General features: G+C 44.2%; 2 protein-coding genes across 4 annotated transcripts in view; both read left to right on the forward strand.

The window, feature by feature from the left end:
- Positions 1 to 4,834, forward strand: part of LOC143008331 (CUGBP Elav-like family member 2) — a 144,608-nt gene extending 139,774 nt beyond the window's left edge. For both annotated transcript variants that reach the window (XM_076160041.1, XM_076160048.1), the window contains one exon: positions 195 to 4,834. The gene's annotated coding sequence lies outside the window, so the exon portion shown is untranslated. The remainder of the gene's footprint in view (positions 1 to 194) is intronic.
- Positions 4,835 to 14,029: 9,195 nt separating this feature from the next.
- usp6nl (USP6 N-terminal like) overlaps positions 14,030 to 27,331 on the forward strand; it is a 44,993-nt gene continuing 31,691 nt past the window's right edge. The window contains exons 1-2 of one of the 2 annotated variants that reach the window (XM_076160023.1): positions 14,030 to 14,167; positions 19,382 to 19,467. Coding sequence is in view for 1 of the 2 variants with exons in the window: in XM_076160025.1 (XP_076016140.1) it covers positions 19,464 to 19,467 (4 nt within the window). In the remaining variant the exon portion in view is untranslated. The remainder of the gene's footprint in view (positions 14,168 to 19,381; positions 19,468 to 27,331) is intronic. The other variant, XM_076160025.1, reaches the window with a different exon arrangement.

A 27,331-nucleotide genomic window follows, 5' to 3' on the forward strand; every position in this document is an offset into this window, starting at 1 on the left:
TGACAAAACGTATAGACGAAAGCTAAAAAAAAATGCCAATGAACTTCAGTGAGTGTTGTTGCATTGTTGTTGTTGTTTGTTTGTTGTTGTTGTTTGTTGTTGTTTCTCCTGATTTATGATGCTGTAGTGGTGTGGAATCTGGCTCTCTGTGTGTAACTCTCTCCTCTCCCGTTTTTTTTCTTTCCCTCTTTTAGAACAACCCATCCTCCATGCCTGTTAGCTCATCGTTTGCCTAGCATGTCTCCGTGGTGTCCAAAACTCTCGTAAACAAAAAAACACAAAACACACACACAGATAAAGTGTCATCCTCTTCCTTCTTCCTGTCATTGTTTTCTGATGTCTTTTCTGAGCTCACCTGATCATAACCTGGTTCTCCTCCTCTTCCTCCTCCTCCTCTTCGGCCGCCTACTGACTTTTTTTGGACTTTTTAGATTTAGTTTTTCTTTGCATGTGACCTCATTTGAATCTGTTTGAAGAAAGAAGGGATGAGGGGAGGAGGGAGTGAGAGTGTCGGGGAGGGGGGGTGAAGATGAATCAATGTGAAAAAGTGAAAAAAAGCTGCGTTCATTATTACGAAAAACAAAAAAAGATTTTTTTGTTGTTTCAGAGGGGAAAAAACCTGTGGCAAAGTGATTTTTTTGGTTTCTTTTTGTTTACTTGACGTTTCCTTTCTTTTGCGTTCTTGCTCTTCTTCATTTAAAGTAAACTTGAACGTTCACCGCAGGAATTGGCGCCGTCTCGCTTCCGCCTCCACCACCGCCGCCGCGGAAAAACAACCACGACAAAAAAAAAAACAACAACAAATAAAGAAAGAAAAAGCTCAAAAAAGAGCCGTGCGGACAGGCAGGCGAGAAGCGGTTCCACGCCAGTTTCTCTGAGAAATAAGACTACTTCTACACAGTTTTGAGTAGAAACTGTCTCGCCGGATATTCGACTCTCTCAGAGCTTGCTCTCTCTCTCTCTCTCGCTCTATCTCTCTCTAATGGTTTTTACATTTTTCAGGCAGTGTAAAGTTTTTTGATAAGGCCATTTTAAGTGGCTCTGTTTCTCATTCAAAGTCTATATATAGAACCACTTTTTTCTAGCGTAGTTAAAAACAGAAAAAGACATTTGCCCTGTTTGGGGGGGAGAAATGCTACCTACTTGTGTCACCTTTTGCTGAACTGACTCACAGATAGACAATCCGTGGTTTAAATGCACATGATGAAATGACCTATATTTTCTACTGTTTAAATGTATAGAGGAAAAAAGATACTAAGATTACCTGTAACCCGCGTTAACGTCGGTGCTTCTCGTGAGTTTAGTTGTGGTTTCATCACAAGTCTAACGGTCTTAAATGTCTCATGTTTTTCAAGAGGAAACTAAAAAATCAGTTTACTTGAACAATAGACAGAAGCCTTTCATATGACGATTACACTTTGCTTTCATTTACTTTACTCTTCTGTTTTTTAAGGAGTCCCTATTTGCTAAATTTCTTGTTGGTTAATTAGCTATATAAAATTCCTAAAAATATATATAAATATAAATATATCTATATATATATATAATGTCAGCTTGTGAAGCATCAATGTCATTATGATTTGATTTCTCTCCTGGGAAACAATATTTAGATGTGTTTTGTTGTCTTATAAAGAAAAAAAGAACTGTGGAGTTTAGTGCCAAACCCTGGAGGTACTTCCTGCCTAGCGCGTCAGTGTATTTCTCGTGAAATTATTTGATAACATGGGTATTTTATTATAAGTGTTTTGTATGGATCCCTCATATTTAAAGTATAGATTTAAAAAAGAGTTTGTTAACTTGCTATTCTGTGGTCTTGTTGCCTGAAAATGTCATGTTTGCTTTTTTTCTTTGTAAAGATGTAAAGAAAAAAAAGTGCCCATGTGTCATATATATATTATCTATATTACACGCACACACGGACACACACACACACTCTCGTGCAGACCTCACAGTTTACTTTATTGTTGTGCGTGAGAGCCCCTGAGTGTGAAAAACCTCCACAGCCTCCTACTGGCGAGCACACGCACACACACATAAGCGCGCGCGCAGGCTGATATTTTTAGCCGCTGTACAGCCGTTTATTCATCAAAGCCTTACCACAAATCTTTGCACTCCTTCTCTTTCTATTAGTATCTCTGCCACACACACATACCAGGCTGCAGCGTGTGCGCTCGCACACTCTCTGGCGCCGCAGTTGAAAAATTGAGGTGAGAGTCGTACACAAAGCCTTATTTTTCCCCAAAAAATCCTCTTATCTTGAAAACAGTGGGAGCCGTCGTCTGGTTCATTATTGGTTGTGTATCGCCTCGCTTTCATGATGTAAGCACAGAGCAAGACTCGTGCCTTCATTCTCTGAGGGAAAAGCACACGGCGGCGTCACAACGAGGCCGGGCGGCGACGCTGAATCGTTTCTCGATTATTATTTGCATCTTATTTCTTTCCGTTCTCACACTTCTCCGTAGGTGTAATCTTGTGGGGCCAAAATCACGTCGAGATGCCAAAGTGTGTTGTGGACATTCTCATAGTCAGCCCGTTTACATGGCACGGTGTTGTCGGTCGATTAAACTGCCCCGTCCTCCACTCCCTGAATGCCTCGTTTACGGTCTGCAAAAAACAAAGGCAGCATTATTTTCTACAGAAGCTCACCAGTCGCCTTAACCAGGGAGCGTCAGTATTAGAAGACTAGAAGATGTTGTCAGTCAGTGGTGTGTGCCAAGTCTACTATAGGTTCACTCGTGTGTGTTAACCTCCCACGTGTCCGAGTCCAGGGTTTCCGCTCTCCACCATTTCGTCCTAGGCTGAAATGGCCGCCGTCCTCGCAGCGCCTAAAGGAGGAGGGGAAGAGGAAGACAGAGCGAGGCGATGCGCCGTTCGTCTGTTGTTGTTGTCTCCCAGGCTAAGCAGGGTTATTAGAAATGGAGAGACGTCTTATTGGAATAGCGTCAGGGGAAATAAAACGCTATTGGTTGGAGAGGAAGGGTCACGTCTGCGGTCCGTGGCAAACCAAAACAACAGCCCGAGCCGAGATTAAGCCAATACAGCTTTCATTATCCACTCAAAGGCCAAATGCACAGCGGGCAGGGTCCCTGAACGCACGTCATGCTCCTGCAGTGCACGTTCCACATCTTCGCACAGCCTTACGTTCACACCTTTCGTCTCACGTCACGCGGACAACACAGCTCGGACGTCAAAGTATAGAACCCAGCAGCACAGTTATGACGTGGCATAAGCACTAGCCGGTACAGTTACATAATGTCCCCTGTGTTCAGTGTACTAATCAAAGTAATGTGCAAAACTATTGACGTACTTACTAGTATCTACTACCTGCAAGTGCAGATTAAGTATGACACAGTCATTTTAAAACAAGACAGCTACTACTCCTCGACAATGTCCCTATATGAGTCACATTAGCTAGTTAGCTAACTTGCTAACCGGCAGCTACAATGTTTACATAATATTATTCAATATATTTCATGTGACATGCATACAAATACCTCAAAACTGCCAAGAATCAGTATATAAGTGAAATATGAGTGCCAAAAAAAACAAGTTGAACGTTTGTTAATTCATTTATATTTTCCTTCTGCTCTGTAGCTTGCTATCAAGCTAGCTAGCATAAGCTTATTGTAAAACAGTGTATTTTTATTTTATAATTAGTGGGAATTAAAAATTGTTCGTGGTTGCCATGGTGAAACCCGCTCTAAAGTAAACTTACCATCAAGTTGACAGTCTGCAGTTGCCGCTGGCCAAGTCCGTCGCTGTGTGTCAAGCTGAGATGGAGCTGAAATTTGTGAACGTAGCGGCACTCTCTCGCACAATTCGACACATGTTTCTGTTTTGTTTTTGAATGGCACGTGTGGAGGCTACAGGTTCTGTCCGCGTTTCTTACCACTCCGATTTGTTTGTAAATGAACCAAATCTCACTGAATTGCACACAGCCCGGCGCGGTCGTGGCGTCGCACAGTCCAGTGTGAAGCGTCGTCCCGTCAGTTTTTGCATGTCAAAGCACAAAGAGGGTCGTAGAAACGCTTTGTTGGCGTGGAGCGGCTCGCCTCAGGGGCTGTCATGGCCAATGCTCGTTGTAATCTCTCTATCTTGTCACTGTTCACTTCTCCGTTCTCCTTCTTTCTTAATTATCTTAAGTGCTATTTATCAAACAATGAAATCTGAAAGGAAAAAAAATGAACTTGTCGTTTCTTTGCATTTTGGCTTATGTCAACTTTTCTGAGGAAAATGTTCTGTGTGTTCTCTCTCTCTCTCTCTCCCCTCTCTCTCTCTCTCTCTCTCTCTCTCTCTCTCTCTCTCTCTCTCTCTCTCTCTCTCTTGTTTTTGCCGTAAAAAGAGTTTGTTGTCTGTAGTAATGGTCGACTTTTTTGATTTTTTTTTCCTTTTCGTTGACTCTCAAAGGATCTCAGTGGTTTCAACAGTTGTTGTCTGGAGAGAGAAGCCAAAGTCAATGCATTTCAGTGGATCCTGTAAGCGTGATGATGTATGTTTGTTTGACGACACTTCGGAAAATCTGTCACCGGATGGGATTTAAAAGTACAAAAAAAATGCAGGCTTTCCTATTTCTACAACTGATTGTACTTATGCATTTTGTACCAGTGGAATTTTTTATACTGGAGATTAAAGGATACAACTAAAAAATCTTAGAAAAAAAATCTGTCTGGCCTGGTGGTGTGGCCCGACGCCTGACTGGTCCCCGAGTTTGATTTCTAGCTGGCATCCAGAAGGTTTTGGCTTTTGATATCAGATTTTCTAGAAGATCTTTGGCTTTATTTCCTTCACTTCTTTTTCCTCACTTGAGTGTCGTTCCTTTTTCTTTCTTTCTTTACTTCCCAAAAACAGAAGGTAGGTGAGTGTCAGAACCGTTTTTGCTTTATAAATAGTTCTAGCCAGTTTGTCTATAACAACAGCGGTAAGTTTCATTTTGACTTCTGTATTGTGCCGTCTACACGATAAGACAATTATAGAAAAAGAAGGAATAGAAATATTTAGTCACCTTCAGTGGATTAATGTATTAGTTTAATAAAGAGATCAACTAATTAGAAGTTTTTTGCTTTTAGCTGTTTAGATTTTTCCGGTTTCTCTGTCCTTCTCTGTGAACTAACTGTGTAGCTGAAGCAGTCAGAATTATTTTTGTAAACGTATGTTCTTGTGTGATGCAGTTTTTTGCTTCTGTCTCCTATATTAAACCATTTTTCCTAATACTCGTCTCTCTCTGTGTTGTTATGTTCCAGTGCCTGTCTGATGTTGTACGTTGAACCGTTTCTCGACTACATTCTCTCACTCTCTCCCCCCCCCCCCCCCCCCCCCTCTCGCTCTCTTTCTCTTTCTTTCTCTCTCCTTCTCATGTCCTCTCTTTTCCCCCTTGTGTTTGTTTTTTTCGTTTGGCCACACAGTAAAGTCGACTCCAACCCAGCCGGTGCGTTTACATGCACGTTAAAACTTCAGTTGCGCTCCCATTGTGTTTGGTTTTCCCCCCCCCCCCACCTGTATTTTGACAAGAAGGCGGGGCATTCCCCAGGTCTTCCGCCAACAGGGAAGAGCCCCATCACTTAAACAGAAATGAAGAAATCGTATGAATACTCAAAAGTTAAATCATATTTAGGGTATAAAAAAAATTTATAAAAAATTGTCTCTACAACCTATCCACACAAGTATAGAGACATGATTGACAACTGTGGTAGTGATGCCCTTTGTGGTTAGTGTTGGTACTTTTTGGGATCAGATCAGGTTCCGTCAGTCACAGATGAGATGTTTTTCACTGAGCACTAAGTCTGTAGATTCCTATTAGGATTGGGACAAATTCTGCAGACTCTTTTGCAACACTACTTCATACGTCATCAATTTGCCTAAATTTGATTAAAATCCTGTTAATCAAATTCAATCTTATTTACTTAATACCAGTACAGACAAATAATTTCAGTATGGAGTGCATGTAAACGTAGTGACTGACGACTCACTCTGCTGTACTCACTAAACATAGTAAATATACATCGAGGTGTGTGTATGTATGTTACTGTGTAGCCCAAGTTGCTGCGTGACAGTCGAGAAATAAATGAAAGTCATCAGAAACGGCAATGAGGGAACCATGAAGCCCAAAAGACTCTGAAACTCACTCTCAAACATGTGGAACCATAGAAAAATTAGCTGTGTGTCCATCCAAGTATTGTACCTTAATTAGGATGTATAAAAAAGGGTCATAGCTTCTAAGAAGCATGAAAAAATGTTCCCATCGAAAATTTCCTTCCCTGCTGGATGAAAACTTTGACCTTTGATTGGCTGATAGTTCCACTAGAGGGCGGTCTCTGATACGGGAACAGCTGCGATTGGCCGAGCAAGTGTTCTCGCGTCAGGGATTGGCCCTCTGTGTCCCGTCCTCATACTCAATCCCGCGCTGTCCGCTGTCCTGGGCGAGGCCTGTCCACTGTTTGTCCACTCTGTGTCCAACCCACTCCCGTACTGTCTCACTGTCACAACTGCATCCCCCTGTAGAGAGAGGAAAGAGAAGTCAAGGTCAAAGTGTTCACCTTCCATTCACTGAACCAAGTGAGGTTTGACCCAGAGCTTTTGAACGACTTTGTGATATTTTGTGTCAATGTCCAAGGTTTAAAATCAAATCTTTGCTGAGCTAACGTCTAATGGTTGTTTGGCTCCGCCCACTGAGTGTTCATTCAACCAATGAGATCATTCCTGCCTCTGGAGCAGCTCTGACTTTCACATATACTTATAAATACCAAGAACGGAAGCTGAGAGAGAACTCCAGCAGTAACAAGATTATTTTTTCATTCTAAATTATCATTTAGATTGCAGCTGCAGTCTAATCATGTCTGCAAGTCTCATCCTTTAGCAATGCAGAGCAGCAGGAATGTATAGATCAGCACGTTGTGTGAGTCAGTGCAAAATGACCTCATACTTCTCCTGAGATAATCGAGGATAATCATGTCCTCTCTTGGCATCCGTACTTCAGACTGTTGTTGTTGGACATTTTCCAGAATGTCCATATTTGACAGCAAATCAGTTTGAATCTGCTCCAATGTGCATCAAAGAAACAATAATAGAAGATCAGCTTGGTTGGCAGTATATCAGTAAATCATACAGCAGATGCTGCTGACATGCATGTAAACAACATGTTTACATGCATGTTAAGACTTTGATTATACTCTGATTAAGCCAATAAATTGATTTGTTTCAAATGTCACGCAATAACATATAACTGAATTGAACCTGTAAGCATTCTCTAGGTAAATTCATCTAACATGGTTTCATTTCCTCACCTGTTTTGATTGGTGCTCTGTGCTGTAGGTGGTAGGTTATTTATTCTATTATTATATTTCAACACAATTTTTTCTTGAAACGTAATGACACACATCTCAGTCTAAGTCAGTCTCAGGCTAAAGGGGCATGTGCTGATTTGTTGAATTGTTCCTAAAACGATTGATTATTATTGACTTTAATGTTTCATATCGATGCAGTTGAAAACTCTTCACGCCCCCTTTTCATGTAAGTGCTGTTAAAAATAGTGCAATCAGATGAATTCTGTCCATGTTGAAGTCTTATATGCATTTTGTTGCTGTAATGACTGTACAGAAGAGTCATGGGAGCAGGTAACCCAGTCTGTGATCCTGCTTTTAATGGTGTTATGTAAAGAAATGATCAAACTCTTCTGTATTTTTGTATTCCATCACAGATGTGTGTGGTAGATGGATCGTGTTCCTCTCTGTTCGTCAGCTCGGTTATGAAGTTTTATGAAAAAGGAGCACCAGCTCAAATTTAAGAGGCGTTCATTTTAACTGCAAACACACCATAAAGCTTCTGTGCTCTCGGCCACATTACTGCACCCTTTGCTGTCATCACCACACCGGCCCACCAAGTACGATATTAAATATTGATTGTGGGGTTAAGGCAGGCATACATACAATAAGCTGCCTTCACTCATGGATATTATTACGCCTCTGCTATCGCCAACGTGAGGCCTGTAACTCAGGACCTTTATTTTCCTCTGCGTTTATTACCTGGATTGAAATCTGAAAAGCTGCCACGAAGTGAAACATCATAAAGAGGATGGACAACAGAAAAGATGGTGAGAAAAATACCCAGCTTCCCTTTAGTCTCCATTTGAAGCAGATCTGTTTGAGGGAAAAGAAGCCAGCAGGTATGTAGTATGTGTATGCGTGTATGTGTGTATGTATGTGTGTATACGTTCATCGTGGCCTCTCTGGAGGACGACATCATCGCTCTTCGCCTGGGAACATCTGAGATCTTAGGTAAGGTCACCAAGGTTTGACAAATGTGGACGCCCGGAGGCGGAGGGGGAATCTGTCACAATTTTAAGGACAGAAAGTGCTAGAATCCAATATAAGGGTTTACATCTACAAAATCTGATATATTGTTTTTATAGATAAATAGAAATCATGTTTTGATTTTTCCTGTGTATTCCCAGTCACATCACTCAAACTGATGGGGGATTAAAAATTACAACAACACACAAGTAACAAAGGTTTGAATGATATACCTGGAATGCAGAATGAAACATTAAAATATCATATATACCTCCTTTACCTGGTCGAAGGAGGCAGAATATTTAGTGAGTGTGTCCTTGTGACCTTGAAGGACTCCAGAGATTTGGTGTTAATTTCCTTGTACTGAATGTTCTGTAATAGCAGCAGCCATAAAGCTTGACAGCTGCATCGGATGAATCACACATTAATAAATCCCTCGATCAATACCAGACTATTTATAGTGAGCAGGCGGCGGTGATATTGGGTCAATGCCCGAACACAAAGGCATTGTTTGCAGATGGAAATAAAGAAGTCAATGAAATAGCAGAACAATGGTGATCTGATTGGAGCTCCACGGTGCTGCAGGAGGAAAGAATCCAGGTGATATGTTACATTTGCTGGTGTGTTATTGAAACTCCTTCACGCCAGGGGCCAACACCACCCACCCCACACACACACACTCACAGCATTATACATCTGGAATCTCCCAAATTCCCAGCTTCCTGTGAGAAACTGGATGTGATGAGTCGGGCAATGTGAAAATAAGTCAGATCGGTGAGGCTGAGAGAGAGAGGACAGTTTGATTTATTGAAGATTAATTGCCAGCAGTAGCAGGGGGTCTGTCTCTTAACCCCACATCTCCACCCCCTGAGGTACAGAACCAAACAGGAAGTCACAGATTATCTCAGTGAATGAGCTCTGATGGGTTTACTGTCGAGAAGAGTCCAAAGGTCCTCTGCCATGTTCTGGAGCAATCATATTCCACATTGAGCTCCTTTCAGACCTCTGTAGCCCACTGGGAGCAGAAACAAGAGAAACTGAGTAATAATATAAATGAATAAGAAATAATAGAATAAAATACATACTGTATTATGAAATAAAATATAATAACACGTTTGCTGAAGGTTTTCTGAAAACCTAAATGGAAATGTGCTGCTTTTTCCTTTTTAGATCATTTCCATTTTGAATAATATTAACCAGCAATAGCTCAGCAAAAAAGGAAGTAAAGCGCGTTTGTGAAAATTAAACGAGCTTTTGGGTGAGGATGACGGTGTCAGCCAGTAGATGGCAGTGAATACAGATCGATAAACGGAAATTGATGTCTGAGGCGTTTTCGCATCGAATAACTTGTCTGAATGTTTTTATTTTTTTATCGCTCGTTAAATTAAATGTTCAGTTTCGTGTTTGGATGTTGTGTTGAAGTAAATATTTAGAGTTTAGATATTGTTTGTTGACATTTTGCGTGTTCGGCGTGAGAAGGCAACTTCCGGTCGATAAGTGTTCATTGGGTTGCGTGTTTGGATTCAATTGTGTCGTAAATTTGAGTTAAGTTTTATTTAACCCCAACAACGCATCAGAAATGGATTGTTTATGCGGGGATAAGTGGTGAGTACTAAAATGTACTAACACTTTTCTGATTTGAGTATTTCTGTTTGAAAAAGTGCAGAACTTAGATCAGTAAACAAACACACACGTGACAGGTGAGGTAATTCAACAAAACAGCGCGATACAAGCGAATGAAGACGCACTTTAATAACTGTACCAAGATAAAGCAAAGACATAAGACTTTAGAGTAGATGATGTGGAGAATATTTAGGTTGTATCGGACAAATGTCATAGTTTGATCGTTAAACGTTGGAATAAGTCAGACTAATTGTGAAACAAACGCAAACGTGCTTTTATATATGTATTCATTATAAATATAAGAAAATGCAAGTTACATGTGTTTCTCAGCGATTGTTGAGTCTCAAAACTGAATGTTAAATTCTGGATACAAATCTGTAAAAATTCAAGGAAAAAAAACTAGTTTTGATTATTTGATAAATATTCATTCTTACTGTTAAAAGTTATTAACAACCAAACGTGCCTCATTTGTTGTTTACTTTACATTTCCACATTTATCCTGTCGTGAAATGATTTTAGCTCGCAGCTCTGTACAGGGATACAGGATATCTTTCAATTAAAGTAAGAACAAAGAATTATGGTTGATTACAGGAAACAACATCTGCCTCGTGATACTGCAGACAGGACTCAAGTGCTGCTCCATTAGAAACACATGTTGGTTGTTTGGTTTTGTTCTGACTGCGTTTGCATTAATACCAATTTAGATCTTCCAATGTGCAAAAGCTAAAACTTTTTGATGAATTCAAACAATCCCCTTTCACAGTGACGGAGCGAAATCCTAAACAAAGTGTTTGTTTGGTGTGCGGCTAATTAAATGATAGTGATGATCAGAGAGTCTGGCAGAGATTCTTTCTGTGGGTTTATCTTCATATTTCCTCTTCATCACCTCTGCATTCTTTGAAGTGACTCGTTCGCTCTTTGTTAGACTAAATATTCTCTGAAATGTCGTCATTATTCAGCTTGTTAGTGTGCACAGACACTTATAAATACACAACTTTACATTTGACCGCGTGCGTTTTTCCACATGTAAATGGTGCAATGCTGCCATCTCGTGGAGGCAAGAAAATGAACCCTGATACTGAGACTTCAGGGGCTGAAACAAAAAAAAAACACAATGGAGTCCAGAAATCAACATTCTACTCAAGTAAAAGTAGTTGTTTGGTGTGTAATCTACTTCAGTACCCTGCATGTAGAATCGTGCCTGTCAGCTGTAAAGCATTTCAGCTTTCAGACTAAAAGATCTTGTATCTGCGCTGAAACAAAGTATTCATTTGCAAAGTAACTAGTAAACAAAAGTGTCAAATACGTGTAATGCAAGACTAAGTAAGTACACGTTTTCTTTGAGGAAGGTTTTACAAAGTAGCATAAATTAGAAAGTACCTGATGTGTAGCCTGTGTGAGTCACTCTGATGAGATTTAAACACATTGACCTTCATTTCGACGTTTGGGACAAAAATGTATCAAATTGGAATACTTCTAAAGACTTGTGTGTCCTGCTTTGAGAACTTCTTCCTTGTGTGTGTGTGTGTGTGTGTAGTGCTGTAGGTGAGGTGTAACTGATGTAGAATTTGTCGCAGAAGGCGCGCCGCAATCAGCAGCTTAATGGAGCGTGAAATCAACAGTTACGGCGGGAGTAGGCCGGGACGGCGTGTTTGTCATTGGCCCTGTAACACGGTCACATGACACATTAGGATAACAAACAAGCCATAACGCCTGGCACTAACAAGCTAAAAGGTGCGCGCGCGCGCGCACACACACAAGCACGCACACACACACACACACACACACACACACACACACACACACACACACACACACACACCTATAAAACACATTACACATCGCTGTCGGCTGATTAATCGCCTTCTCTCCTACGCAGCGCCGCGCCCCTAAACGCACCGCGGCGGCATGTTCAAGTGTATTGATTTCACAGCGCAGCTCCTCTGAAATCTGCTGCCTGTTTGTGAGTTCCACGCTTTGGATTTATTTTCTGATTCAGCAGAGCCGCGCGTCCTTGACAACTGACTGGCGTGTCCGACAAATGAACACAACAAGCAGCAAATGAATAAATCAATGGCTGACATGACTGGATGTGGTCCGAGTGTGAAGGCGATGTAACGGCCTTCTTACACGGAGAGTTGATCAGCCTCACCGGCGCCCTTCAGCTCCGTAATGAGTCGTTTAGGAGCACAGGGATACTGTTAAGATGTTCCGTTTGTTTCAGCAGACAGCAGTGGGGTCTGCCGTCTCTCGGGTGGTGTCAGACAGAGCAGTGAGAGCTTATTGGATCAGACCGATTGTATCACGCTTTAGGTCAAACTGCAGTTAATATGTGACCAAAAAATAAATAAAGAATGAGCCAACAATTCACTACAAGCTCCATAATGCTTTTCCTTTTAGTGATCATTCCCTCAGGCAAGGAGGCTTTATGAGGGTTTGTTTGTTGTATGTGTGTGTTTGTGTGTGCGTGTTAGCAGGATAGCTGAATCGTTATTGACAGGTTTTTAATAAGTCTGTGTCAGGTGGGTCATAATGCAGGCTTCTCCTGTGTTAACTTTAGGTGACCACTAGAGGGTAGCAGAGTTCACCATGATCCGGATGTGTGTCCGTGTCCAGGCAGAGCCCAGTGCAGCATTATTGTCGGTTGAACTAGAGGTCACAGGTCTTGTAGTGTGTCTTTTGTGTGTGCTTGTGTGGGAGCGTGTGGTGCAGCAGCTCGTCTCTGTAAACAGTGTGCAGTTTGAAGCACACACTGCAGCCCTGTACCAGCTGCATTATACACAATGCTGTGTATGTGTGTTTGTTGGTGTCTGTGTCTGTGTTTAAGCCTCCTGCTGTCTGCAGAACACAGGAGAAACACAAAGCGCAGCACATACACACACCAATCTCTTTCCTTTCCTGCCTTAAGGGAATATTCAGGCTGTAAAAAAGCTGAGATGAAGACTTTTCTAACATATAATTAAGGTGTAAATGCTCCTGTACGTCCACTCAGCGTTTCTCCTCTGCTCGTATTCTGCCAACAGAGGTCAGCGACAACTTAAGGAATCAGACTGAGGTGGTAAAAAAGCAGTGGCGCCGCACTTTGACAGTGATTACATCATCATAATGTGCCTGAAATCAAAGCATGAGTGTGAGTGTGTGTTTAAAGGAGATGCTTTCCATTTTATCAGTGTCATCTGTGAATCAGTTCTCATCTCATCCAGCGTAGAAGTGTTGTCGTGTGTGTGCAAATGGATAATGAATCCCAGCACAAGTACCTGTCACATACTGTGTAACACACACACTTATCACCAAAAGACGGTTTGTGCGACGATGCTGAGATAAGGCTGAAGTAAGAAAATGGAAAAGTTTGGGTGTGAGATGAAAACATTATTTGGGTTTTAAATGAAGCCTGAACGCTCAACAGGCCTGTGGAGATGTGAACAGTCAGGTGTGGGTGTGGGTGTGTGTGTGTGTGTGGGTGTGGGTGTGGTTGTGGGTGTGGGTGTGGGTGGGTGTGTGCGCAGCCCTTTTTGAAGATTTATTCTGACCGATTTGATTGATTTATTGATATTAGTTTATACAATTATCGGAATGTTTGGGTCCTGTGAACTTTCAAAACACAATTGTATGATATGAATCATAGTAAGTGGTATTAAACTGATAAAGTGTTAGAGGAGAAAATACACTTAAAATGTAGAGTGTGTATCTTACATCATCACAAGACGTAGCAGAACATTTGTCGTTTGATGGATTATTCAGATGTGGCTAAAAGACAAGATTGAAGTCATTAGATCCTATGATAATAATACATAATGCTTTATTTAATGGCAATCTGTGGAAGTAAAGCTAATATTATTTTTAAATGATTTGAGAAGGTTTTCTAGAATCATTCAATGAAAACTAAATATTTTAAACTTCAACCTTACCTTATTGCTTTGTTTACAAATCCATGTGCGGCTCAGCAGGGGTTAAAGACTGAGTAAAGAATAAATAGAGAATAATAAAGGATAAAATGAGAATAAAGGTTGTAAATCGGTCTTAAACGTGTGTTTAGTAGCTTTTGTTGTATGCTTAGTGACCCGCAGCATCCCGGTGTGTGAGCGCATTCCGGCGGGCGGCGCATTGCTACCTGGCTGCGGCTCTACCCGCTTTCCGCACACTTTCAAAGTGCTCCGGACTTCCTGGTACGGGACCATGGACGCTTTCTGCTCCAGTTCGTTCGGGGGGAAACACGCAGCGATGTGACCGCGGAGGAGCAGCCGAACCCCGAGAGCAAGGTGAGCCGCAGATGTACCGCTCCGGCGGCGCTGGTGTGAATATTAAAGCTGGTGGAAGTTACCGAGCAGCGGATATGCGTCTGTCAGGGAAACGGCGGCGGTACTGCGGGGCTCAGTGACGGGAACCCGATGCAAAGTGAACGGGAACGCGGCCGGGCCGCTTTTTGCGCTTTGTTCCAACCCTGCGTGGAATTATCCGGCGTGCCTTATGTTTACGAAAAGACAGGAATGTGTTTTTATTATTGTAAACTTTGTGCTTATTTGTATTCACCGAGGCCTACCGAGTCAAACCCACCAGAGGTAATATTAGCACAATTCAACAGCAATACTTCCGGTATCAGTCTGCAAAATAATAGTCTGTTTACGAACGTGTAAATACGTACAGACCGGGAGGACTGACTCAAGTAGATTATTACTTGCATAAGGCAGAAAGTGCCTAAAATTCATTGTATGACTCGTCGCTTTTTACAGTATGTGTACAATTTCCTTTCAGTGTGATCGTAAATATTAGTAGTAGTTTGGCGTATTTTGTTATTGTAAGATATTATGTGGTATTACAAGAACTTTTTATTGATTCCCAGAAGGGACAGAGGTCTTATAGCAGTACAAGAAACACGCCAAGTGGTACAGTTCATAGTTGGTTCAAGTAAAAAGAGTCTGTATACATGAATCACCATGTATGGAATATATGTTGGGGGGCGAAACGGCTACAGTACGGTACCTTGTCAAGTGTTTGTAAATGTGCATTACAGTTTGTACAGTAGTGCAGTGTCAATAATTGTTATTGCTGTAATTACCAGTGTTGTATGTGAAATACTAAATAACATGCGGATACCTTGAGTTTCTGTTGTGACCATTTGTGGTGACGTTTATGTACACGCTTTTGTTCTGAAAGAAAGGCAGCAAAACGACCCCGTGTTATTTTGAAAGATTGTGTGCCATTGACGCGGCCGAACCCCCGCAGTCAACCTCCCGCAACGGAATCAATGGCCACAGAGTACCAATCACAGCCTGCCATTGGCTGCAGCAACGAGCTGCGAGACTCCTGATTGGCTGTAACACGCTGTCAGTCACTGACGAGCCCCGAGCTGCTTGTTTGTATCGTAACTGAAACATGATCGGAGACGCAGACTGCGTAAATATGCGTTTTAGAAATGATTAACGGACATTTACGCAGAGTTTTAGTATCTATGTTTGATGAAGTTTACCGCTGTGTGCTGTTTCCTTCCGCAGAAGGAGTGGATGAATACAAAGCAGCGCGTTTAAGATGCACAGAATTAGCCAGAATTCAAACGGAATTTAGGAGATAAAGCCTTCAAAATAAGAGCGTGAAACGGGTCACTTCTGGTGCTAATGCAGTTTAGCAGTGGAATGTATGAAACGATGTTATTTTATAAATTATTAATTATCATTTAGTACAGATTATAGCAACAAGTGATGAATATGCTACTACTAAATTGAGCACAATTTGTTTGACGGGGTCTTTATCTCATAAAGGGAGTCGTGTGTTGCTTAAGCGTAACATATAATTACAAACTTCAATCCACATTGTCGACTACCTTAGTAAAATGTCAGGTATGTAGAGTGTGTTAAGCAACAAATCCTAATAGTAGTAAATAATCCGGCTGAACGGCAGTAGTGTTTTTTTTACTTGGGAAACGTTCACAGGAAGTATGTGGTTTAAATATAGCTGGCTTGACTATGCTTAATGTATCTACCTCGTCCATCCCGTTTCAGGATAATGCGGCTTAACACAGTCAGGGGCTTTACAGTTAGAAAACGCAAGGTGTTTGTGCTCTGAGTTTTACAAACATATGTTGTGGTGTGTGACTGCAGTGCTCTGATGGTAAATAAAGAGGTGGGGGAACTAAGACCTCTGAGATCAAGCCAACAATCACAAACTGAAAGAAATCAAGTGTTGTCAGGTTAAAAATAAGGGTTTCCCCCCCCACACAAGCTCATATTCTCTAGTGAATCACTCTCTTAAAGGTGCTGAAGTCGTATCTGAGGGTGACGGTCTTACAGAATCCCTGGTGCTGAGTGTTTATCTGTGGCTACAATCAGTGAGCAGGATGTCAGGATGTTGTCAGGGTCAAACTATTTGCTCTCTCAGCTTTTATTTGGAGCCACCAAGTCACTGCTGAGCAGCCCCTCTGGGATCAGCCCTAATTTTCCCACTCTGATGTAAAATGGAGATAAAACACTGAATTACAGCAACATTCCTGGGAAAGACAAACTCTGGCCTCTTACTGCTGCTACTGCCACTGTTGAAAGCAAATTAATAACAGCAATAAATATGGTCGTTAGCAGCCAAGAGGCATTAAAGTCATTTAAGAGGAATTGTGGCACTTTTAATAATGTTCAAATGATGAGTTACAGTGATATTAAGCTTTGAGTCTTCTCTGTCCATTGCTTTTGTGCTCAAAATTGGTTGAGTTTAATTATCAATCATAACCTAATATGTCCATATCGTTTTTATTGACCCTATAATCTTAAATTGTGCCCCTGAAAACTCAATTAAGGCCCTGATCACGACCTGAGAATCCCTCACAATCAATCACTGTTAAACAAAATAAATTGTTAAATAAGTGACTTATTCAACCATGAAACAGGAAGTTAGACTAACTAGAGATTGAAGTCGGCCCCAGTAATTGTTCAGTCACTTTTCAGTGCCTTGCTTGTGGATGCTCGGGCCGAGTCAATGCTCGCCGTCGCTGTACACAGTATCTGAGTTTAGTTAAAGGTCTCTGTGCTCCTCGCCGCCTCCTGTTGCTCACACGCCATTGTCGGCGGTCACTTGACCTTTATAACACCGAACCTCATGTGGCTTTTGTTCACCGTGGTCGCTCTCTGTGGCATTTCAGACGGACCCGATCAGCGTGAATCACATCTGCACACGGCTAATAATAACCACCCAACGTCTCACAGTGTAAACAGCGTTTCCTCTGATCATTTCATACTTAAACTCACATTTAAACACACGTCGTTAAGCGGCTGGTGAGGTTAATTCAGGTCGCACCAATTAACTCGCCACACTGCCAGTTTATTAGGTACAGCCTTGGTTTGTGATTGGACGTTGGGAGTATTTTTCTGGCTGGTGCTTTGTGGCGGCGTCGTGTTACAGACTGCAGTACGGTCAGAGGTGCCGGCGATGTTCCATTCCCCCTCCCCTGGCCGCCGGCGCTTGAGTGGTGTGGGCTTGGCTGGTGGGGAGGAAATGGAAAAGCCCGACAGCAGTCGAGGTCAACAAGCACAAATTAGTTCATCTCCTGCTTCCATTCCTTTGTATCTCTGTGACACCATCTGTGTGTGTGTGTGTGTGTGTGTGTGTGTTGTCGACAGTAGTTTATTTTCCCTCATTGGAGAGCAGGTTTCATCAGACTGAATGTAACATAGCAACGCATGCTTAAGTCTCTCTCTGTCTCTGTCTCTGTCCCTGTCTCTGTCCCTGTCTCTCTCTCTCTCTCTCTCTCTCTCTCTCTCTCTCTCTCTCTCTCTCTCTCTCTCTCTCTGGCACTTGCAGAGTATTGTAGTATTGTGTTTCTTGCTGTGCGTCTCCACCCTGTTATGCTCGTGTTGTTGTTACACACGACCTTAGCGGTGTCGTCCTTCTGTGTGCGTTTGTGTTCCGATATCAAAGTACCCGCAGACCACGAGAAAGTCTAAACTAAAGGCATTTAAAGTTGTATGTTTAATATTCTGGGATGCTGTGTTATACAGAAAACACAAAAAAACACCTTGAATGTTACTGAAATGGCCGAAAATATAGTATATATAGTATTATTAACAATGAAGGAGCAAAAACATGTTTGAGCATCGACACAGCAGCCTGACACACTCTTTAATTATTCAATTAGATGTCACAGTCATTAGATGATGTCACAGTGTTAATCAGACAGCAATAATCAGCTTTGTTCCTCCGTGGGTGATTATTTGTTTGTTGTTTTATCATTTAAAGCATTAAAAAGCTGTAAAGTTTGAATCTGCAGCTTGCGTGTGTGTGTGTGTGTGTGTGTGTGAGGTCAGGTGAATGTGAGCAGGAGTCAGTCCAGTGCAGCGGAATTCCACAGCACAAGGCAGACGGCCCACCCACATACCACATGTAGTCCAGTTGCACTGTCCACACACACACACACACACACACACATACACACACACACCCTGCATTCCCTAGGTAGTGTCCAGCTGTGGCGCAGAGCTTTGGGTGTTGGGTCGTCTTTATTGGCTGCTGGTCCCTGCTGGCTCAGGCTTCAGTGCCTGGCTCACACAGATGGGTTCTCACACACACACACACACACACACACACACACACACACACACACACACACACACACACACACACACACACACACACACACACACACACAGTGCTGGATTGGCGCTTGACCCTCCAGTTTGAGTTGACTGATTGTTTGGATTTGGGCTTGAATCTGACCTTACTAGTCTGGTTGTGGGCAGTAAATAACCCCCATGATGTCATAGAGGTCTTCACAGCGCCCTCTGCGGATTCAATTGCCTTCATTTAGCTGTGTTCACACGCTGTGCGGCGCTCCTGGTATACAGTATCAATGTGACATGTGTGAAGTTGGTGGACTCCCCCTTTAATACCCTAACGATCGTAGTAATGGCTTCATCTTCAAATACATTGACATTTCTCGCTGACTGGAGTGTTTGTGCTTGTGAGGCGGATGCTTCATCACTTCTCCCTTCCTTTTCCTCCCCGCTCCTCCTTCCTCCTGCAAACATCTGCAGAGTGATCGAATTACCGCCATTAGCACACACGCATGAGCCCGCAGCCGTCATCAGATTACTGTTATTCAGCCCAATGACTGGACATACACGCACCCTGCCATTTCTAGCCAAGTGAAGATGTTAATGGCTGTGTGTGTGTGTGGGGGGGGGGGGGGGGGGGGGGGGGGGGGGCTCCTGTGGTGTGATTTGAATTTTCTGCCCATTTCCATGATGTTCATGTTTATTCCTCAGTCATAAACACCACGGCTGTACAATCCAAAGTATCTTTAGATCTTTAAATAGGGTAAATAAAGCCTTCAAAACAGACCTGAATATTAATGTCCTCAGATGCCTGGCAGCTCTAACCCTTGTTTTGGTTTCGCACCAGCAGCCACGTTGCATCAGAGGAGTCGAGCATGGGCTCCTTTGATTAAGTTTTCATGTTGTTTCTGTATTTTCACGCCTCTCTGCCTCTTCTCTCAGGTCATGAGTGCCCCTGGGAAAGGTCCAGCGGAGAAGAACCTCACCTGTCCTAAGCCCCGCCCCCCGGCCCCGGCCTCCCACCATGAGTGAGTACATATACCTGCTCCTCCTCCTCCTTCTTTCTTTCATACACTCCATCCGTCATGACTCCAGTGACATATTGGTTGAGCCGTGGCCTCTGAAGCTTCATGAGATGTGTGTGTGATGGCGCGTGCATGGCTGTGTTATGGAGGTCATGGTGTAGATGCAGGTGGGCGGGGCCTTATTGCATATTTATATACAGTATGTTGAATTCCTTCACGAGTGCGATGTAGACGTCGAGGTACGTAAGGTTCACAGTGTGGTTGCTCCCCTCCCCTCCCCTCCCCTTCCCCCTCCCCCCGGCGGCAGGACCATATGGCGCAGAGGAGCGAGTGCTGCAACCCCTCGCCACAGCAATCACTCATCAATCACGCCGCAAGGCATGATGGGAGGGCAAATCTAACAGGATATGCACTCCATCAGCTCCATCTATAAATGTGTGTGTGTGTGTGTGTGTGTGTGTGTGTATTTATGCCTGGTTGTTGCCTGACTGTATGTCAGCATGTGTGTGTGTGTGTTAAAGCCTCACATGTCGGCTGTGTGTGAGTCATCCTGCCAAGCTGCAGTGTTTTAGTGTGTGTGACATGCTGATGTGTGACACCTGTGTGCGTGTGTGTGTGTGTGTGTGTCTGTTCCTGTTTGATGGTGGCGTTTCTGGAAGTCTTTGACTCAGATCTTTGCGTGTTCCTCCTGGGTTCAGGGTTCAGATGTGAGTTTGTTGTTGTCTCAGATTGACTGAGCACAGGGCGGCGAGTGCAGATCTGTGTTCAGGGGGGCTGGGCACTGGGTTACCATGGCAACCCAGTGCCTGCGAAGTGTTTACTGGAGGGTGATTGGATTAAGCAGATGCTTCAGGCAGAGAGATTTAACCCGATTACTGCTTTTCCCCCCTGCACACTTCACCACCCACACACACACCTGTCTGTGTGGGTGGGGAAGGTGGTGTGTGTGTGTGTAAGGGGGGGGCTTGGGGTCCTGTGGTTGATCTTGATTGATTGCGATGAAAATGGATGAAACTGTGATTGATGACCTGAGCAGTGGAACAGAAGGAAAAGCCCACCAGTAGATTGATTGATTGATTGTGTGTGTGTGTTAGTGTGTGAGAGAGAGAGACAGAGAGAGATAATTGAGTCAGTACATTTTGTTGAATTGATTAGTTTGACCATTTCATTAAAATTCATTATTAGGAAGTTAAAGCTGAACGTTTGATCCACACGCTGTGACATGGAGCTGGTTGCCATGGCTATAACTTTAGAAATAAATGATGATCACAAAATAAGGACGCGATGAACTAATGTTAAGTCAGCATAATACAGCTGAAGTTACTTCTGTTAATGTTTCATTCTATTGTAAAAAACGATCTGTAAATGTGCCATCATTTCTGATTTAAAGATAAGTGGAGGAAATTTGAATTTATTTTGTAAAGGTTTAGGAGGAAGTGAAGGCTTAAACCAGCTGCAAACTGAATCATCTCTGTCGCGCCCTCGTAAAAACAAATGAAGAGACAGAAAACCAAACAAATATAAAGCGAGCGTGGTCGTCACAAGTCGTTAAAAAGTGTCAAATTCGCTAATGATGTCTCTGCCAGCCACAGCTCCCCGTCAGCCAGGACGACGCAGCAGAAGCACCAGGAAGAAGAAGGTTTGGTCTTCACGCTTTCCTTAATGTGAGCCGGATGCTTTGTAAGCAGGACGTTTCATTATTTATCTCAACCTTTGATGGACTCGCTCTCCCCCCTGGAGATGGTTGACGATGTTGATATCCAGAGCAATTACCTTAATTACCCCCCAACACACACATACAAGCGCACACACATACACACACGGCCGCGTATGCTGGCCCGGAGCTCGACGGCGGGGCGGGCTCAGGTTAGCTCAGCTCCAACTAGGACGGATGACTCACCGCCAACGATTTGTACTTGGAAGACTGGGAATGAGGACAGACGGGGGGACTTGATGAAGCTGCGGCCAAAGGTTGCCTGTCCTAGGGGTTCTCAATGCGAGGTCTGGGGGACCATCAGGGGCCGTCGTTGATGTGGTTATAATGCTATGATTCCTCAGCAGCAATGAAAGGACCCAAAGCCTCTCAGCCCTGCGTTTGGAGTCTGAAGTGTTGCGTCAGTCGTGCTGGAACGTTTTGAGCCTTCAGATGAGTGAAGGAAGGAAACCTGACAAAGAGAAGACGAGAGTGCTTGAGTAACACACAAACACACACACACGCGCGCGCAGTGGTTATTAAAGCGGATAATAACTGTGTGTGTGTGTGTGCGTTCGTGTGTGTGTGTGTGTGTGTGTGTGTGTGTGTGTGTGTGTGTGTGTGTGTGTGTGTGTGTGTGTGTGGGTGGGTGGGTGGGTGGGTGGGTGTGTGTGTGTGTCTGGCAGAGCGACACCCACTGCGACAGCCAACGAGGACGAGACAAACAGAGAGCGCTCAGTTCAGTCAGAGAGTTCATACCTCCACCAAGGCCCACCAGAAGCCTCTGACTTGGCTTTGCTTCTCCAGTATCAATCACAATCAAATTGAAATTGCCGTTTTGGACTGGTGAGAACGTGTGGGTGCTGCTTCATGCTGCGTCATCGTGTCCCAGCAGGTATCTGATTAGATCTCGTCTGAACTGCACCTGTTCATTGTCCACATTGTCCACAAATGCCCCGTCTTTGGTGTCTTTCATCCGCATCCGCCTCCAGATCTAATCAAACCGTTTCTTGACCCCCTAAGTCGCTCCGATCTGCGAAATTTAATCAAAATCCGTCTGTTGAACATCACTGAGCACCACAGAGCTTTGAGCCCGAACACAGTGAGAGAACATAATGAGTGTTTGAGGCCAGCGTGTGTGTGTGTGTGTGTGTGTGTGTGTGTGTGTGTGTGTGTGTGTGTGTGTGTGTGTGTGTGTGTGTGTGTGTGTGTGTGTGTGTGTGTGTGTGTGTGTGTGTGTGTGTGTGTGTGTCCTTCACCTATTCACACACACACACGCAGAGTTAGTCATCCCCTCTGTCTGACTGATGGCTGGTGTCGCTGCAGTTAGTAATGATCTTCTCCTCTGGCCTCCATCTGTTGGAAAGGTGGACTAGCCAGGTTAGCTTAGCCGCCTAGTCCAAGCCCCGCCCCCTCCACCGCCCTGTACAATTACCGCCCCGCTGCTCCTCCGACATCCCTTAAAAGTCAGCTGAGCAAGCGTCTTCTTTTCCAGCAACAACCTGCTTGACGTTCACACACACTCACACACACAAAAACCCACCTGGAAGCAGCCCAACACAGCCACACACACACTTCTATACTTAGCCTCTGTGCACGTCTTCTCCCACCGCATTTTCCTACCCAATGCAAAGGTCTGACGTGGAATTGCTTTGATCCCAGCTGTAGTGCACACACAACACACACACACATTGCACAATCCTATACGCTTCAGGGCGTTCTGCTAGCGTGGCTTGTTTCAAGTCTTCCAGGGTTGTTCAGTCAGGTCAGAAGGGGTCACAGGTTTGTTAGATGAGTATGGAAAGTGCAGTTAAGTTCTCTCACATGGCGTCCGTCCCTGTAGCGTTTGTGTGCCCAGCTTTACATTAGACGGTTGCTCCTTCGTTCTTCCTAATTCCTATTTTTGCATAGTTACTTTGCTCTAATCCCATAATGCCATGCTCGTGACCGCGGCGTCTGTTGTTTGTGTACGCCAAGTGATGACAACGTGTCTCACGGAGTGCAAAGCGCCTCGTTGCTCCACAGCGGCTTCAAATCGTTCCTGTGCGGCTGATTACAGAGAGGCGGGAACGTGTTTGCTCAGGGAGCACCAGGGGCATAAGGAGCCTCTTCCCTGTGTCAGTGTCGTCACACAGGTTGGACAACTTCATTAGCGCGCCGCACTTCCTCCGCTCGCTGCGAGCGTCAGCGCGGGTGCAGTCACAGCGAGCGGCAGGATTGGGATCACCCTCGACTTTGTAATGGGCACCATGCTGCTTTCATTAGCAGCGCGCCGCCGCTGCCACGCCAGAGCCACATCTAAGGTCTCCCGCAGGACGGAAATGAGACGCAGCGCGGTGGAGCCACGACGTCTCTCGACTGACACTTAACTCTCTGCTCCTCCTGTTACTGCTTAAAAGGAAAGGAGGCCGATTTGCACATTCACAGCTCATGACTGAATCAGGATTTAAACTTTATTAACAAGATGAACTGATGTGTCGCACCAGATGTTACCAGGAGAACAGCTGAGGTCAAACATCTGATCATTGGTGAACAAAATGAGTAACGGTGGAATTATGACGTCCTCCTCCATCCACGTAAACAATGAATGTTTCAAAGCCTTAAGAATCTGTTTTTGAAGTGTTCTATCAAAGTAGTTTTACGGTAATTACCCTCAATTCTTATTACAGCTATTATGATTATTGTCTGGATTTATATTCTGCTTTTCAAGATGCAGATCAGCTTGTTGATAGCTTTCTAAAAAAAACGACATCCCCGCCAGGATCTCATTTTGATTTGATTTTGAAGAATCTTTCAATAATGTGATTTATGACTATAATGAAATGATGTCAGTGTGCGACCCTGTGGTGTGAAACGCAACAATGAGCACGTTTGTGCCGCGCGAAGTCACACATTCTGCCACACCACAAAGGAACTGTTGGCAAACGGACCCAAACAGAAGCCTGAGCTGAGAACGTTCCTCTCTCACACACTTTCTTTCTCTCTCATGTTTTCAGTCTGTTCTGTCTTTGCCTCTCCACCGCGTCCTCGTTTCACTCCGTTTCTGGTTTTTCGCGACGATTGAATGCCGGCAGCCTGTGTGGAGGAATGCGGCCCGTCCACCCTCAGCTCGCTGTCCTTTCCAGCACAGTGGTGAAGGATGCTTGGTTGTCATGTTGGTGGTGACAAGATGGCTGTGTGTGTGTGTGTTGAGTGAAGGGGGGGGGGGGGGTTTACAGGAAGGAAACCTTGCTGGAATATGATTACGTCTCCCAGTAAACAGGGCAGCAGGAGGAAATGGATCTACAGACTCTGTCCTCAGGGCATCAGCCACCAGAGAGAGAACACACACAGATTTAAGGACTCATGTTACACACACACACTCACCTTCACATAACATAGTGCTGTGTCAGTTTTACGATACAGGGGACCAGCTTTGGCCTTTTGTATTGAAGCCAACCTTTGTTTCTAGTCAGCAGTGGCCCAAAGTGGTAAAGAGCAGATAATGGCAGCCGGACCCTCTCGGTCCCAAACGAGGGTCTGGGCCCTTTCAGTCCTCCTCAGGGTCCAGACTTTGATTCCGCCCACGACGATGCTGCTCTGTGCTTTGGTTCACCATTATCTGTCACATCCACTTTGGGGAGGAATTACGGGAATTAGATGAATGCGGAGCAGGAATTAGCACCGGACTGCACCAAGGGACTCAATCGGACACTGAATCCACCTTTCGTTACATTTCCCAACGTTTCCCATTGATTCATTTGAGCCCGTTGCTTTGATGATGTCATTCTTTGGTGGCCTAAAAGCAGGAAGCAAACATGTCTGCCAGCGCTGTGTTGGTGATAGTAGTTTGTGTTGCTGAGATGAAGCAGCAGGGAGCCTTCCATCTGCCTTCACCTCTCCGCGTTGCCTCGCTTTTATCGAGTTTCCAGCCGTATGACACGTCTCAAAGTGCATTTGCTCTCCATCGCCAATATTCTCGACGGAATCCCGCGGGGGATTTGTTTTCTTGGAGGAGCAACAAGGGCGAATGATGTGAACCATCGCAGCAGCTGAGAGATAAAAGCAGAAAGTGAAACGGAGAGTAAATGACGTTATCAGACAGAGGAATAAAAAACACTTTTCTTCTTCAACAATTTCCTCACAACTCCGATTCAATGTGAATCTCTGCGGCTTTATTTGGTTCACGCCCGCCGCGAGTTTAAAAACAAAGAAAGAAAGTGGAGCAAATGCTGGTAGGAGTAAAAGTCTGCAGTGGACAAAGATGAACTCCACTGAAGCAGAATACTGAGAGGACAAACACACTGAGAGATTATTTCTTTACTGCGTTTCAGCACCAAAGGCAGATATTCCTCATAAATGCTGCGACAATAATCTCTACTGCGATATTTTAAGCGAGGTAATTGCACCAAGATAATGTGATACCATCCCACACATCCCTCTCTCTCTCTCTCTCTCTCTCTCTCTCTCTCTCCCTCTGTCTCCCTCTGTCTCTCTCTCTCTGTCCCTCTGTCTCTCTCTCACACACACACACACACACAAAAACACAGGGACATTATGATGTCGCCTCGTCACAAGCTTTTCAAGGCCGCCCAGCATTTAGTTGCCATGGTGAGCCGAGCTGCAAGGTCCCTCCTTGGAAAGTTTCGATACTTAAGTGTCTTGACATCAGACTTCTCTCCGTGTCTTGCAGGATTTGATACGAAACGACATGGAAGGACACATGTGAAGGGTGTGTGTTCTCATGTTGCTGTGGTGTAGAGTTACAGTGTGGAGACTGATGAGAGTGCTGCTGCAGTGGAGGTCGATGTGCATGTACACAGTAAAACATGACTAAAGCAGTGACCATGGACAAACCACACACACACACACACAGACACACACACACACACACACACATGCGTGTGGCCAGATCTCTACACTCGGTGACAAGGAGCTCGCCACCCGTCAGCCCTTGATAAACGACACACACCTTATCGACCAATGTCAAGCGGGATACACCCGATCGACCGCGTGATGTATGAATGGTGCGTGCACACGGGTGTGTGTCTGTGCGTGTGTGGGAGCCGGAAAAGAGCGCAGAGCATTGTGGGTAACATCCGTAGACTCCCACGCTTGTGAGGCAGTGGCTGGGGCAGTGCTGTCATAGATCTCTGCTGTCCCCAGCCGCTCTGCATCATCGGCCCTCCTCTGCTACGTCCAACCCTCTGCTGCCTCACCAGCTGTTGATTTTACTGTCGTCTTGTAAACAAGAGCACACATACACACACACACACCTCTGTTTGCTGTGCTCGCTCCATTGAGACTGTTCTCTCTCTCTCTCTCTCTCCCTCTCTCTCGCCCTGGTGATACACACTCAGTGGGTTCCGGGGAGAGCGGGTCATGCTGGCTTGGGCGAGGTCGGCTCAGTGGGAGGCTGGGAGTCCCTGTCACAGTCAGACTGATGACATATGATGATGATGTTTGGAGAAATGTGTTTAGACCAGTTTTAATAATAATTTTTAGGCCAGGCCTGGGTCAGTAGGATCTGAATCGGTAGTATCTTGATCTTGATCTTCAAATAGGAGCTCCATGTATCCAGAGTGCCTAGCAACCACCATTATCAGAGATTGTTGAAGTTACCATGAAAACATAATAACATAAGGTGTGTCTCCATAATGACACTGATTGATGTTCATCTCATGATCATTTCCGTTCCACTGGTAATATAAGAAACGGCTTTAAACAACAATTCACTAAAACAAACATGGACTGGAATTTGGATTGGACTGCTGCTGCTGGCAAAACCTCTAACCACATCAGATTACCACTGTTGAGTCACGCGAGCTTTGTTTACACACTCTGGTTGGTTGTAATTGGACATTCTAAACCCAAACTAACCACATGGAAGAATGCAAGACACTCGACCACCGTGGCTCAGAACCTGCTCACCTGCTTGTGCTTTGTTTGTGTACAAAGCCTTAACAGATAGCGAGAGGCCTGTACTAACACTCACTGTGCATTGTTTAAGTAAGTATAATGAGAAGTTTGTACAAATAGTGGATAATTTAAATAAACAATGCAAAAGCAATCTAGCATGGAAAGTCTCAGTGTGTGTAGAGGAAACGAGGCAGATCCGAGTGGAAAGTTTTCCTGCCAGGCGTGTAAATAGTCATGAAGGACAGTGGAACTTTGGCTAAAGCCTGATTGGTCCAA

Source organism: Genypterus blacodes, unplaced genomic scaffold (genome assembly GCF_046128005.1).
Source record: "Genypterus blacodes isolate CSIRO-AG114 ecotype Tasmania unplaced genomic scaffold, CSIRO-AGI_Gbla_v1 ptg000103l_1, whole genome shotgun sequence".
NCBI classification, from domain to species: Eukaryota; Metazoa; Chordata; class Actinopteri; order Ophidiiformes; family Ophidiidae; genus Genypterus; species Genypterus blacodes.